We start from the raw sequence: 15,990 nt of genomic DNA, 5'->3' as shown, positions 1-15,990 counted from the left end.
AGAAAGAGAGAGGGAAGGAGGGAAGGAGACAGGGAGTGAATTCAATATACAGCAATCACAGAAGAAGCTCACAGAAAGATGGAAAACTTGTCTGCCAATAGCATGGTGTTTTTGAGGTGTATCTGTCTGTCCTTCTGGCTCAGATGACGAGGTGGAAATGCCGCACTTGTAACGTGAGGGATCGCACGTACCATCTTGCCATTGGTGACTTCGGAGGTTTAATTCCACATTGGTAAACACATTCTACCTATTCAAAAAATCTTGGGCCACCTGGGCGGCTCAGTCAGTTGAGTGTCCGACTTCGACTCAGGTCATGATCTCGCGGTCTATGAGTTCATGGCCGCATCGGGCTCTGTGCTGACAGGTTGGAGCCTGGAGCCTGCTTTGGATTGTGTCTCCCTCTCTCTCTGCCCCTCCCCCACTCATGCTCTCTCTCCCCCTCCCCCCCCTCTCAAAAATAAACATTAAAAAAATTTTTTTTAATCTTGCACAAAATGTTAAACCTATTGCATTAATTATGGAAATATTGAAAAGATGAAACAGCAGGCAGGGATCCCTAAAGAATGAAATGACCTTTTTCGGTCTTCCCGATGACCTTGTAGGTGACCAAATAGAACCTGTTCTGGAAAAACCTTTACCCCCATTCCCATATACTCATTTTTGTTTCTCCAACTACTCCCAGACTGAAGGCTTCCGAGGACAAGGAGAGTGCCTTTAATAGTTTGGGGGTGTATTCTCCAAGGTAGTAGGATAGCATTTTGCATACAATGGGCATTCACTGAATGTTAATTGGCTGCTGATGGAACCATGAACCTCCCTTTACCCCCTTACCCATCCTGTTCTTTTGTGGCCAGAGAACAAACTCAATCCCGGAAGGGGTTTTCAGATGGAAACTCCATTGAAAAAAGTAAATTTTCCCATTGGGAATGAAGAGTTGGCTTTACACATCCTGGGTTCTCTCTAAATTTACTTGAAAAAAAAAAGTAAATGATGCCATTGGGAAGGAAGAGTAGGCTTGCCACGTACTGGGTTTCTCTTCTGTGTGACTTGTGAGCTTACCACCCCTCCCCCGACTCAATTACTTGAAGATAGAGAACTTGAGCACTCGACTTTGATTGAGCAGCACCAAGTACCCTGCTTAGCACATGGTAGAAACTCACATATTCACCAACTTATTAGCTTTCGGATCAGGAGGACAGGAGCAGCATGGTAAGTAAGGAAGGAGACAGGCCCCCCTCCCCCCACCTTAAAAATCCCCTAGCTCAACACAGTAGATTCTGTCCAAGCTCCATCGATACTAAACCGCAACAGACATACATATCCAGGGATTGAGATTGAATTTATAAACACGCCTTTTTGTTAAGGGTTCTCTTTTGTTGTTAATTTAACTGGTGCTCTTGTTTCTGAGCCAGACAATAGTTTCATTTGTGAATCCAAGCTCTTAATGAACTAAATTTGTGAAATGCATACCACGTCTTTCAAAGAGAGGAAGAGAGATTGGTCAGAAGTGTGGCACAGCACATTTTTAGAAATATTTAAGTAGGACAACAGGACTAAGAAGTATTTTCACCCTCCCCAAGGTCAGGGGATTCTTTCTCCACATCTCAGCATCGTAGGAAGTTAACAGAGTAGAGATTTTCTACTACACCAAGGTGCTCGACACCTCAATTACTGACATTAGTATCAATATTTTGCAAGTGACACTATGGCGCCTAAAGTCCCCTACAGCCTTACCCTGTTATTTTATAATACCTCTCCATCCGTATCAACTTCCTGTCAACTGAAGATACGGCCCTTTCTGCCTAAGAGAGACCTGGCTTACTGCTTATTCTCCATAAAAGGTATATAGACTCGATTCTTAGGCTCATTAAAAAAAAAGAAAAGAAAAATACAACGAATATAAACAGCTTCCCCTTTGTTTCCAAATTCCAGTTTGTGCCAAAAACTTCTAAAGTTGTAGCCAAGCCTAGATCATTGTACGTGTCCATAACAAGATCTTTTTAAAAATATGTGGGATTTGGTCCATATTAGAATTTCAAGAAGCAATTACCAATAAACCAGAGGAAATTTCACGGGATAGATGGAATTTGGGATGGGAGGGATATCGGTTTAATTAGAGGCATTAGTAAAGGGTTGTTTGGAAGATGCTCTTAATGTGACCTCTGAAACCCAAGCAATGAGAACACAGACCATTACAGACTTTTTTTTTTAACCCCTCCCCCTCTTAACTTTGGGATTACACCTACTTCAAGGCTCTCACCGGCTGTACTTGGTGGAGATGGGGGGGGGGGTCATGAATATAGGTCAGTGTGTGTGGAGTAAGAAACACCTTAGAGGTTAGGGTGCACAAAATTAGGATGTCCTAATCTTGCTGGTTCAACAGCGATTATTCAATCATCTCTTCCTTTTATTAACTTGCGTAACAGGTGTCCATTTTCTGACACTGATAACATCAGCCTACTATAAAAATAGTGGGGGCACTTTATTTTTTTATTACTACTATGATGATAATAGTCTCCTGAATGTTTATATCATTGCATCCGCACCCCCCAAAGAGCAATAACCCGGAGGGTACCCCAATGCCAGCGCACCGAGCTTCCAACAGGTTTTTGTTTCGTAAATGGTTTTCGAATGTGTAAGCAGCACAATCTTCTTCACCCTGGCGGCTCTTCGCTATTTTTGAACCCTGATCCACACGACGGCCGCCTCACGTTCCGGTTCACTTTTCCCCTTCCCGCAGCTCGTCTTATCTCCCTTGGCGGGGTACCCGTCTGGTCCCGGCTTGTCCGACCGGGGAGCAGACCCGGGCCTTCCCGGGCTCCGAGACCCGGAGTACTAATGAGGAAGTCGGGCGCTGAGCCCCGAGGCTGTCTTATCTGCCCGGGTCAACCACCACCGAGAAGGGCGGGCAGCGAAGGACCACCGAGCCAGCCCCCGGGCTCTGGCCGTTGGCGCTCTGGCCACTTTGATGTCGCGCGCCTGCCTAATCAAGTTCATCTCCTGGCCGCGGCTGCTCGCATCCAGAGAGAAGCATTCAACAGTCTGATTATCGGACACTTCCCTCCACCCCGAACTCCTTTCCAAACGCGTCTCTCGCCTCCCTCTCTAAACTTCCCATCAAAAGAGAATTAGTCCCTCTTCCCCCTTACCCGCGTTTGATGTGCAAATTTCCTGCTCTTTGCACATTTTTCTCGCGGTGGCGGCGGGAGGAGGGGAGGGGAGGGCCGGGGTGGGGGGCTGGGGTGGAAGGAAGGGGTCGAAGCGAACCAACTTAAACCGAGGGACTCACTGCCAATGAGTAAAGCGAGGCTCTGGAAAGTTAATCAGCAGCCGGCGGCGGCTACCTGGCCCTGTCGCGGGGCCCTTTGGGTAGAGCCCCCGGGTCGCCGGAGGAGCTGAGTTTAACACCGAACGTGTTTAAGGCGCACGAAGTGGTCTGGGGGAGCACCACCTTGGCGCTCTCTGAAGCGCTTCCGATCCCGACAGCACCACCCCGGCTGCCAGGGGAGGGCGCGGGGGGCCCCGGGTCCCTCCCTCCGCCCGCGTCCGCTCCAGTCGTCTGCGCCCCGAAGCGAGCTGAGCCAGGGGACCGGCCGCGCCGAGGAGGGCGGGGTGGGGACTGCCGAGCCGCCACCACCCCCACCCCCCCCCCTGTACACACACACCCTCCGGCCCCTCCCAGCGCTTTGAAATCCCATCCCTGCTTTGTCGTCTCCCCCGAGGGGCCGGGATGCTCAAGCCCGCGGTATAAAGGCAGCCGCGGCGGCGGTGGCGGCGCAGACCTGCACCCGCAGTGGGGACTCGGGGACCGCGGCAGGCTCTCGGGGCGCTGACCGCAGCCGTGCGCCGCGGCTTCCAGGCCCCCACCCCCACCCCCTGCACAGTGCCACCGGTTCCCGCTGTCCCTGCCTGCCCTCCCCGGAGCCCCTCCGCGATGCCGGCCCTGGGCGCAGCGGGAGCCACGCGGGTCTTGGTCGCCCTGGCAGCGGCGGCCCTTTGCGGTCACCTCCGGCTGGGAGTGAGCGCCACCTTGAACTCGGTCCTCGTCAACTCCAACGCCATCAAGAACCTGCCCCCGGCGCTGGGCGGCGCTGCCGGGCACCCGGGCTCGGCGGTCAGCGCGGCGCCGGGGACCCCGTACGAGGGCGGGAACAAGTACCAGACCGTTGACAACTACCAGGTGAGCGGGGGCCCGGGGAGCGGGGGCCCGGGGAGCGGGCACGCTGCGACCCCGCAGGGGCTGGGGCGGGTGGGGTGAGGTGGGGTAGGGGGTCCCAGGTGGGGCGGGGCGCCCCGGGGGCGGCGCGCACCGCGGCTTTGGAGAGGCGCGCGCGGAGGCACGGGTCCTCGGACGCGCAGGTGCCTCACCCCTGCCCCCCCCCGCCCCCGCAGCCGTACCCCTGCTCTGAGGACGAGGAGTGCGGCACCGAGGAGTACTGCGCCAGCCCCCCCCGCGGGCCCGGCGCCGGCGCGCAGATCTGTCTCGCCTGCAGGAAGCGTAGAAAGCGTTGCCTGCGTCACGCTATGTGCTGCCCGGGAAACTACTGCAAAAACGGTGAGTCCCCAAGTCCCTCCTGGACCAGCGTCTCGAAGCGGGCCGCCTGCGGAAGGGAGGCAAACGCTCCCGGCTTGGCTAACGCGACGGCGCCACCTGCGAGTGGGTTTGCATGGAGGTGGCCCTGACGAGCTGCGAGGGCGTAATGGGGGGGGGGGGCGGGGGAGCGGAGGTCTGGGGCGCCTCGTCTTCACCCGCGCCCCTCGCCCGTTTAGCACGACTCCTCACCTCCGAGGGAACCCTTCCGTGAAAACGTGTCTAGAGAGCGCCCTGACGTCCCCGGGGACAGAAGATGGGGCCCCCTGGACACGCTCACCGTGCCCTGGGGGACCGGCCTGGGCATTCAGCACCCTGTCCATTTTCTTACAGGGTCTCTCACGGCTCTGCCACACTGGCCTCCCTCTGGCGACCCCGTTAACACTGGTATCAGGCCGGAGACAGGGGTTTCTCTGGGCTGGCCCCCCCACCTTAAGGGGGATCTTGGTACCCAACCACCCCGGGCGCTGCCCCCCCACGCCTGCCTCCACCTCCTGCTACCTTAAAATCAGTCCTCCTCCCCCCAGCACAGATGCACTGAAACTTAATGTCTGAAAGGGGTAGGCTCCAATACTCAAAGAAGTCTCCAGAAATAAACCTAAGGGTGGCAACCCTCTGCAGGACCCAGTAATACTCAGGGATGAGCTAAGCGAGTCTCTGTAATAGAGAAGTTATACAGGGAAATAACTAGTGGGTGAGATTGTCATCTTCCAGGCAGCTAGTGTTGCCTTAGTGTAACCTGGTCCTATATGGGTCCGGCCAGCCTCCAGGGCAGAGAAGTTATTTTTAAGGACAAGTTTGTAAGTGACTAATTTTATTTTCTACCCCAAGGGTGATATTAAAAGGGGCAGAAATCTCCCTGCCACCACCACAGTTGGTAGAAAAGTATTTCAGGCAGCTGTATCGGGGCTGTTGCTTTCGAGTGCCTAAGGAGGGAGCGTGGCTTGTGTTTCAAGTCACGTCACCGCAACGAGGCATCCCAAGCTGGTGCAGGCGGAACGGGCTCTCAGAGCCGTGGGTGATTAACTCCCGGCTGTGATGTGTTACTGTCGTCTCCTGCTCCCGTAGGGATATGTATGCCTTCTGATCACAGTCCTTTCCACCGAGGAGAAATCGAGGAAACCATTATCGAAAGCATTGGTAACGATCACAGCACCCTGGATGGGTATTCCCGAAGAACTACGCTGCCCTCGAAACTGTATCATACCAAAGGTAAAGCCAGTTCACCTTCCTTCTTTGTCAGCACCTCCCAGGCGTCCTCAGGATTTCCTCCGTGAGATGACGCAGGCTTAGTAGTGACCATGTCCTTTTCTGCTGTCTCCCGCTTTCCAGGACAAGAAGGTTCCGTCTGTCTCCGATCGTCAGACTGTGCCACGGGGCTGTGTTGTGCCCGACACTTCTGGTCCAAGATCTGTAAACCTGTCCTCAAAGAGGGTCAAGTGTGCACAAAGCACAGGAGAAAGGGCTCCCACGGGCTGGAGATATTCCAGCGCTGTTACTGTGGAGACGGCCTGTCTTGCCGGATGCAGAAAGATCACCATCAAGCCAGTAACTCTTCAAGACTCCACACCTGTCAGAGACACTGAGCCAGCCGTCCAAACACAGAGGACTCCTTTTATATAATATATGCGATGAAAACCTTTCGTGACTTTGGTCAGCTCAGTCCTAAAGGATGTACAAATCCTGTGGTTATGATCAAGCATTCCAATAATACCTTCTGAAAACCTGGAGTGTAAGAGCTTTGTTTCTTTATGGAACTCGCCTGTCGTTGATTGCAGTAAATTACTGTGTTGTAAATGCTCAGGGTGGCACTTACCTGTAAATGCGACAAGACTTAATTATTTTTCTAAAAGGTGCTGCATGGTCCATTGTTTCTCCTGTTATGTAAATTTTTGTACACATTGATTATCTTGACTGATGTTCTATATTGAATTGAAATAAATAATTTCAGCTTCTACTTGCTAAATGTATAACCCTTTCCCTTTTAATTCTAGACTCCAGAATGCAAGAAGCTTTCGGAATGACCAACAATAGGCATCTAAACTTAATCATGGACATACTCGCTTATTTTCTGAAGTGTACTATCTCAGTGCTTAGATTATGTTTCTCTCTAGGCTGTGATAGTGCTCGAAATAAAATTTGACATTTAATACCGTGAAATGTTACGAGTACAAATACATTTTGGCATTGTGATTTTTAAAAGGGTGTGTGTGGGCATGTGCACTACGGGGACAGAAAGGTAACATGTTGAAAGATGATCAGAGGAAGATATTGTCTCAATGTCCTACAGTAATGGTCAATTCTAGATTAAAGAAACATGTTCTCCATTGACAAATTCAAATCATCAGGCTATAATCATGAAAATGAATCTTACGTTACTACTTTCAAGAATAGTTTCTGAGGCGCCTTGATGGCTCAGTCAGTTAAGCGTCTCTTGATCTCAGCTCAGGTCATCATCTCATGGTTCGCGAGTTCGAGTCCCACATCGGGCTCTGTGCTGACAGCTCAGAGCCTGGAGCCTGCTTAGGATTCTGGGTCTTTCTCTCTCTGCCCCTCCCCTACTCATGTGCTTTCTCTCGCTCTCAAATATAAACACTAAAAAATAGTTTCCAAATAGTTAATTACTACTGAGGAGTAAAAGGAAATCTCCCACAAAATACCAAAGAAAGTACCTGATGGTTGGCAGGAATGGTGTGCGTGTAAATACAGTTGATACATATTTGCAGATTTTGTACGAAATTAGTAAATTTGAAGCATCTTAACTACTACTTCATGCCAGGAGGACTTGTTATAATTAGTAAAAACTGAGAATCCTCTTATGCCCTGATTTCCTGGTCTTACTAGGTGGGGTAAATATTTCCATTTTTACGCCCCTGAAATTGGCTCTAAGAGGATATAGAGATCGATTGTTGAGAAGAAAAGTCACAGAAATGAGATCTAAACTAGCTTTGCATTTCTCCTTGCCAGCTTTGGTACCGGCCACTCTGATCCAGGGGGAGGGGAGAGGAGCCTGTCCCCGCTTAGACTTGTTCTGTAATATTCTCATCTATACCTACACCACCAAATGCTGGGGTGAAGGCACTCCCAAGGACAATCATTGATCAATTGTCCCAAAAGTTTCTTACCTAACACAGACCTCCTAGGAGGCTGGTTGCTTTTGTATTCCTGGGAGTGGTTCAATTTCAAGGGGCTCCGCCAAGGAGACCTGAGGTTGGGTTCCCTCTTCGGGGACAAGCCAACTGGCAGGATGTCTGTTACCACCCTTTTGTCTCCAGATTCCAGCCTCCTCACCCTGGAGAGACATTGTCTATATGTGCTGTTTGCTCAAGTGCCAGGAAGGCCAGTTCTGAGGCCCAGGGTCTCCAATGGAGGAGCCACAATAGGAAACCTTTTCCTCAAAAACAAAGAAGGGTCTGTTCCGAGAGGGGAAAGGAGCAAGCATTTAAAGGGCCTTGTTAGGACACCCCTTCCTCTCTCCAGGAGCCCAGGTAGATGTCTGTGCATCTCAGCTCATCAATGTTCCCTCTGCCCCTTGCTCCCATTTGGGATGGGGGGCGGGGGGTGGAGGGGAGATCAGGAGAACCCAACCCAGCAGGGATGCCCCCTCTTTCTATCTGAGAGGGAGAGGCTGGGAGGGGATTTCCATCAAAAAGAAGTTCTGCGTATTTGCAAAGGTGCAAAAAACATCAAGGCAACTGTAGATCCTTCATTAGCTACTAATGGCGGCTGGGACATGGAACCCAGACACCACAAAGTCAGAAGCAGATCATTCAAAGAATAGTCAACATTTTAGACAGCGATTGCCACTATTTATGATTTTACTTCCAAACAAGTTTTTCAAGTGTTTGAGGGAGGGGAAGGCAGCCAGAGGAAAGAGAGTCCCAAGCAGACTCTGCGTTGTCAGGTCAGAGCCCAACTCCCGGCTGGACTTCACCAACCATGACCCAAGCTGAGATGAAGAGTCAGAGGCTTAACCGACCGAGCCGCCCAGGCGCCCCTCATTTCTTCGAATGGAAAACACAAGGGTCTGGGGATGCGTTCACAGGGCTCTTTAATGGGAGCATCCTCTACACGTGGCCCTGCGTTTTTGCTTTTTACTTTACGCGTCTTAAAGATCATTCTAGGCTTCTCTCCACGTGCTCATCGTTCCCATCGCAGTAACCGTGTAATACGTTGGGATGGCTATACCGTAATTTATCTAGTCATCATGGAGACCTTTTCATTCTTTTCCCAGTGGTTCTGCTGTAGCTAATATGCTGCAAGCATATAATTTGTGTGCGTGTGTTCTTGTGCTGGTACGGTCATAGGATAAAGCAAGTTGTAGGGTAAGTTCTGAGTTGTAGGATAAAATTTTTGAAGCGAAATCTGAAATCGAGCTTGTTTTCTATAGCTGAGGGGAGGCATGGGCATGTCAAGATGCCTGCTTATCACTGATCGAGTGAGGATTAAACTCTTGCTAAATTGTACCCAAGGAGGAAGAGGGAAATACAGGCTTATCCCAACAATTTCACAGTAATCTCTGGCATTTAGTTAAAGGTAGACTTGCTCTAATTCCTTTCATTTTAAAGTAATTATTAAATAAAATCCCAAGCAAGTCTTTTCTTCATCCCTTTTTTTCTTGTTTTACTTTACGAGCTTAATTTTCGCATTTTGTTTAACCCAAAATCTATTGATAGAACAAGAATAGGGATGTATGGTTTAGAGGAAATGCCACACATCTGCAGCACAAATAGGATTATTCAGAATTAAGCACATCACAACACTGTATGGATTTTTCCCGTGGCAAATCAAAGCGTGCTCACCAAGTCCTGGGATGAGTAACGTAATTATACAATTTCCAGTCTTATTAGTTTCAGTATTTCTAATTGCACAAACTAATACTCATTGCCACTCATGACAATTTCCAGTGAAATCATTACATTTTCCTTCATTGTTGAACTTTATCATGCTACCAACTTTTTAAAATGGTTTTAATGAGAAATGGACAGTGTTACCAGTAGGCTTATAAAATGTGTCCTACGGAGTTCTGGATTGCCATGTTCCTAACTTTCAAAGTACTAATCTGAGGGGCTCCTGGGTGGCTCGGTGGGTTAAGCATCCAACTTGGGCACAGGCCGTGATTTCCCAGTTCGTGAGTTGGGCTCCATGCTGAGCACAGAGAGAAGGTTTCGCTCTCTTCCTCTGTCTCTCTGTCCCTACCCCAGTCTCTTTCTCCCTCTCAAAAGTCAATAAACATTAAAAAAAGAAACAGTATCTGGAGTCAGACAGAGCTGGATGGAATCACGACTTCCTTGTTCCTAACTGCATGGTGTTGGACAAAGGAGATGTAGCACCTCATGGATAATGTGGAGACAACTCCAACTTAGAGTATAGGTAGGAGGATAAAGCATGCATTATCAATACTTAGCATTATATCTAGCTCAAAGTACTCCATTTTAGGTCTTCATTATTAGACGATAAAACCTATATATTATAGGACACTACTATAGAGAGTATATATATTAATACCTGATATATATTCATACAGATGGAAAAGTTAGCCTGTAGGTCCTCATAAAACGCTTTCAGGACAGTGATATAGGAACCATCTTCAAGGTCTTTTTATTTCAAGGAAGAGAAACCATTGAAACCAGAAAAAGTAACAGGAGGCGCGGGTTGGAGTGATACCTCTCCCAAAAACAAAAACAAAAAATACACAAATCAGCATAGAAGCCATTCTGCAGACTGGCTTCGTTCACTTGCTAACGATTTCTGCTCTACTGTAATTTGCACAGGCCTGTGGCCCCTCATCCTGGCATGCACTCTGTCCTCATTATAAGTGGTTTTTCAACTCAGGTCAGCTTAGCACACTGCTTTGTCTCTCATACTTAGACCCTGATTCCTCCCCTATGGTTCTGACTGGCTCAGCTTTGATTAGCGGTCCACCTCTGGTCCAGTTGGCTAGCTTGCCCACCCTGATCCTAAAAATCTAACCCTGCCAACTATATCCAGTCCACCACTGACAAGAACTTTGATAGTTCTACAAGAACGAGTGTAGGAACAGGTACCACAGGTCATGTTCACCACATACTAATTCTGAAGGATGAGAAGGAATTCACAAAGAGAAGAAGAAAGATACTGAAGACAGAGGAAGCGATGTGAGCCAAATTATGAAGATATGAAAATAAAAAAATACACACTGTAAAGGGGCACTAATTCACTCTGGTTAGAGTGTTAGTATCTGGGAGGAAGACCGCTCCGATGTTTGTGATCTAGGAAACAAAACAAAACATAACAAAAAAAAACTCTCCATTTTCAGCAACAGCTACCATGTTGGGTAGTCATGGAGGTTGCAGATGATCTGTTTGAGACAGAATTTGTCTCAAAAGACTACTAGTTTGTCCTCGAAAGACAGGTTTGTTTTGTTTTGCCAAAAGTTATAAAGTAAGGACAACATTACTTCATTTCCGTTAAGAGTGGTCATATTAGGTGGAGTTGGGAGTTTGAAAAATTATGTTTCCTAGGATTCTGTTTTTGACTGATGTAATTAATGAACAGCTTTCACAAATCCTAGGTTTTTGCCCAAGGTATAATTAAAATAATGGGACCAAAAGTAAGATAAACTAAAATAATGTGACACGGTCTGTAAATAGTAATAAGTGTAAACTTGCATTGGAAGGCCAGGAGCAACCAACCCCTGCCGTTAGAAACTATTAAATAAATTCTGCAGTAAAAAGTAAAGTCAGCTGAAGGCATGAAACATGGCAAGGCATGATCTCTCCGCAATACATTTCACAGTATTTCATACTAACTTTATCCTCAAGAGCAGAAATGACTTTTACCAAGAGTTCTATTATTGAAGTATTTCATAATCTGTGACACTCTGAAGTTTAAGTTAAAAGCAGGAAATGATACTTAGTCTTGACTACACCAAATAAAAGGTTTTCACACAACAAAGGAAACCAACAAAGCAAAAAGGAAATCTACCGAATGGGAGAAGATATTAGCAGAGGATATACCCAGCAAGGGGTTAATATCCGAAACGTATGAAGAATTTTTATGACTCAACACCAAAAACCCCCAAATAATCCAGTTAAAAATGGATAGAAGCCGGGGCACCTGGGTGGCGCAGTCGGTTAAGCGTCCGACTTCAGCCAGGTCACGATCTCGCGGTCCGGGAGTTCGAGCCCCGCATCAGGCTCTGGGCTGATGGCTCGGAGCCTGGAGCCTGTTTCCGATTCTGTGTCTCCCTCTCTCTCTGCCCCTCGCCCATTCATGCTCTGTCTCTCTCTGTCCCAAAAATAAATAAACGTTGAAAAAAAAAGTGGATAGAAGCCTGAATAAATATTTCTCCCAAGAGGGCATAGGTGGCCAACAGACAGGTGAAGAGATAATATCACTCATCATTAGGGAAACGCAAATAAAAGCACCTCACACCTGTCAGAATGCTAGTCTAAAAAAAATGGGGTGCCTCGGTGGCACAGTCGGGTAAGCGTCCGACACTCGATTTCCGCTCAGGTCATGTTCTCGTGGTTCGTAGGATCAAGGCCTGCGTCAGGCAGTGTTGATGCAAATGCAGAGAAAAAGGAACCCTCCCACACTGTTGGCAGGAATGCCCATTGGTGCAGCCACAGTGGAAGAAGGTATGCAAGTTCCTCAAAAAGTTCAACATAGAAATACAAGCCAGTAATTCAGGTGCTAGATATTTACCCCAAGAAAATGAAAACACATTCAAAAAGGCCCATGTACACCTGTGTGTAATGCAGCATCGTTTACAATAGCCAAATAGGGAAGGAACTGAAGGGTCCATCAAGAGAGAAATGGATAAAGAAGGGGCATATACGTGGACGTACGTGTGTATACACACACACACACACACACACACACACACACACAGGAATATTACTCAACCATAATAAGAGGAGATCTTGCCATTTGCAACAACACGGCTGGACCTCGAGTGTTATGCTAAATAAGTCAGAGAAAGACAAAATACTGCATGCTTTCACTTACACGTGGAGTCTAGAAAAACACATGAACCAACAAAAACCAGACTCTTAAATACAGACCAAATTGGGGGTTGCCAGAGGGAAGGAGAGGGGTGGAGATTGTGACATAGGTGGAGATTCCGAAGGACAAACTTCTAGCTACGGCAAAAAGGAGTCATGGAGATGGAAAGTATGGCACAGGGAATACAGTCAGGGAGATCGTAATGATGTTGTATGGGGGCCACACTTACGGTGAGCGTCGGGTAACCGATAGAATTGTCGAGTCACTCTGCTGTACCCCTGGAACAACTGTACTGCTGGGTCAGCTATAATAATAAATTTGCAAGAAAATACTTAGTCTCGGCATAGGTGCAGAGAACCAGACACTCTCACACGCACTGCTAGGAGGAACCACAGTTAGAGCTACCTTCCTGAAAGGAAATCTGGCAGGGGTTTCAACACCATGAGAACTCTGATCCAGCAACTTCTAGAAATTGACTCTCAGAATCACGGATGCCTACAGGAGTCTGTCTGCGGTGACATTAGATTGGCAAAACTTAAAAATGAACTAGAGGTCCTGTAAGAGAATGGTTTACGTAGTTTGTAACAGGTCCTTAAAATATTCTGCAATCATTAAAGTGATCCAGAGAAATAATCCTTATGTTCCCATGTTAGCACATTTGAAAAAAAGCAAAAAGCAGATTACAGAACATACGCAGTAGGATCGGAGTTATTTGTAATAACACCAAATAGTTAAGTCTAGAGGACCATATCTGGAAGGTGCCATTATAGGAACTATTGAGTCTCCTTTCATTATTTTCCGTTTTCCTGGAGCAATCAGGCAAGGTAGGACTGAAGCTGACATTTCCTTGTGAACTTCTCTACACGTGAAAGCAGGGACCTTGATATAGCTCGTTCCGAGGAGCGAAATTACGAACAGCGCAGTTACTCCTTCATTTCCCACAAACTATAGAAAAGCCAAACATCCTTCCTCTGCTGACCAAACGGTTTTCCATTCAAGCAACATGGACCGGGGGAACGCAATCTGGTACAGGGAGGCCCCACAACAATTGTTTGTTGAATGAAGAAATAAAAGGAAAAACAGGAATACTTGTGAAAATTTCAGTAAGATTACAAATGTACTTTAAAAAAATACTTGAAAGTATCCAGAAGGGAGAATAGGAAGTAGGCAAAAGAAATCATCACTGCCCATTATAATTGATCAACTCCCCCCACTCCTTTATTCTGTACTGGGAGATCTTTGATAGGGTACAAAAGTCATGCACATACGTAAACCCATAGCAGGACATGGTACGGAGACAGCTTTGTTCCTGAGAAAAAGCTCCCCCTCCTTGTGAGCAGACAGACAGGGTGGCTTCCGGTCTTAGGGGCAGAGGGACTGAGTTTTATAGCTAATTTAAAGGGGAAGCTAGAAACAAGGAAGAGGATAGACGTTCTTTATTCAGGGAGCTCGGCACATTTCGGAGTTTTATCGCCATCTCGATTATCTTCCTCATCAAGCAGCTCCAAGCGCTGCTAGGTTCAAACACTCAAGTGGCTATTGCAGAAAGTGTTTGAGGACAGAAAGTGAGAACTTCCCCATTTCTAAGACGGAGCTCCCTTTCCAGCAAAATTCAGAAACTGGCCAGTAATTTTCTTAGATCAACACTTCATTTGACAACTTTCTTCTCCTTGTTCACACCACCTCTCCCCCTTCAAGGAATCCTATTCTTACTTTCCTGGTTTCTTCCTTCCCTTCTCTTTCCCTTACTCTTTCCATAAAGCCGGCACGGTTTTTCTTTTTTTAATTCTAGGGGCACCTGGGTGGCAGAGTTGATTAAGCGTCCCCCTGTTGATTTCAGCTCAGTTTTGATCTCATGGGTCCTGGATCGAGCCCCAAGTAGGGCTCCATGCTGAACCTAGAGCCTACGTGGCATTCTCTCTCCTTTCTCTCAAAATAAAAAAAATAATAAATTGAATTCTGCTTCTCTAATATTTTGCAGCTGTAGTCTCCCACCCTGTCCATTTCAACCTCAAGGGTGAAACGGTTAGCTATTCACCAAACCAGGTTTCCCTCCCTCCTAAGAACGTTCCCAGCCTCCCTTGCAGTCAGGTGCAGCCACATAACTGGTTTTTGTGCAACTGAAGAGGACACTGCCCGTTTCTCCTCATCCCTAAATCCAATGCGAGTGCATGTGGAAATTGGAGGTGACGGCAGAGCCATAGGAGACGCAGACGTGGAACTTGTGACACAAGAAGATGCTGTAGCTGCCACGTCTGAAGAAAAGAACCACACACACATCGGTACATTGAACTCTTCTTGAATTCTACTCCTGGAGGCGGCTCTGGAATGGGAGGTTCTGGAGTGGGAGGCTATGGCAGAGTTGGAGTGGGTCATCGGGGAGGTCGTGGGTCTGTTGGAACAATGGGAATGGGTAACATTTACAGTGGAGGACATGGCACCTTGATGGCTTGGGTGGCTATGGCCGTGGAGGTGGAGGCAGTGGAGGTTACTCTGGGCAAGGTGGCTTGAGTGGAGGGAGATGGCGTGGGGTGGATGAAAGCAGAACCACCAACACACAAGTCCTGACGACAGCGTCTGGTCTACTGGGCTTCCTTACAGATTTAACTTCTCTTGTATTTTAACCATTTTATAGTGACTGAGGGAAGGTGTTTTCAAAACATCGGGTAAAGAACAGATTGCGATGGGAAAATCTGTACTCTGTAGGTTTTCGTTGTTGCACACTTGGACTTAAAAATAAGTTTTTATATTCAAACCACACACACACACACACCCCCTCTGCACTAGCTTCTCCGGGACAACAAGGACAGCCTTGCAGGTTGAGCCTCTTCCAGCCGGGTTTCTAAGTGGTAACATCAGATTCCCCCTGCCCCCCTCCCGCCTCTTCTCAGAGCCAGAAATAAACTTTAATTGTGCTAAGCCCCGGGGATTTAGGGGGTTTTGTTTTAACTAACGCACACCTCAAGCTTCATCTTCCTCCTTCCTTGCCTTTGTTCTCTTCCCAGACCCTCCCTTTTCCCCTACCCTCGGTCAGGTAAACACTATGGGCACAGAGCTGTGGGGTGCGAGTCAATCCACACGGTTAGCATTTGTATGAAAACGTCAGAGCATGCACCGCTGTGTTGGACTAGCTAGAAGGATTCAAGAAGGTTTTCCGTTCCATACCTGGGGCCATCACAAGTGACACCTGTTCCCACATAAGCAATACAACTGGCAAGGAAGGGACCAGGACAGCAGCAATTGCTCAGAACACCTTTCAGGTACCAGGGACTCTTTCAGGTGAAGCCACATAGGCTTCTTCACTCCAGTCTCACCTCTCCCCGAGGTAGGGGTGTTTATTACTCCCGCGTTATAGTTGAGGAAACAGAGGCAAAGAAAGCTCAAGGTGTTCATCGGAGGTCGTGGCATGC

At 47.8% G+C, this 15,990-nt stretch overlaps 1 protein-coding gene across 2 annotated transcripts; it reads left to right on the top strand.

The window, feature by feature from the left end:
* Window positions 1-3,794: 3,794 nt before the first annotated feature.
* Window positions 3,795-6,733, top strand: DKK1 (dickkopf WNT signaling pathway inhibitor 1). Of its 2 annotated transcripts, XR_007145384.1 has the most exons (5): window positions 3,795-4,180; window positions 4,393-4,555; window positions 5,660-5,803; window positions 5,924-6,323; window positions 6,586-6,733. XR_007145384.1 is itself a non-coding variant. In XM_047825623.1 (4 exons), exons 1-4 carry the CDS (start codon window positions 3,935-3,937, stop codon window positions 6,175-6,177), a joined length of 807 nt encoding a protein of 268 aa, XP_047681579.1. In that variant the 5' UTR covers window positions 3,795-3,934; the 3' UTR covers window positions 6,178-6,733. The 2 variants fall into 2 exon arrangements, 1 of the variants encoding a protein (XP_047681579.1); XM_047825623.1 differs by having other exon boundaries at window positions 5,924-6,733.
* The last annotated feature ends 9,257 nt before the right edge of the window (window positions 6,734-15,990 follow it).

Source organism: Prionailurus viverrinus, chromosome D2 (assembly GCF_022837055.1).
Source record: "Prionailurus viverrinus isolate Anna chromosome D2, UM_Priviv_1.0, whole genome shotgun sequence".
In the NCBI taxonomy this organism is placed as follows: Eukaryota; Metazoa; Chordata; class Mammalia; order Carnivora; family Felidae; genus Prionailurus; species Prionailurus viverrinus.
The sequence above is the reverse complement of the archived record's forward strand: the minus strand, read 5'-3'. Positions and strand labels throughout refer to the sequence as shown.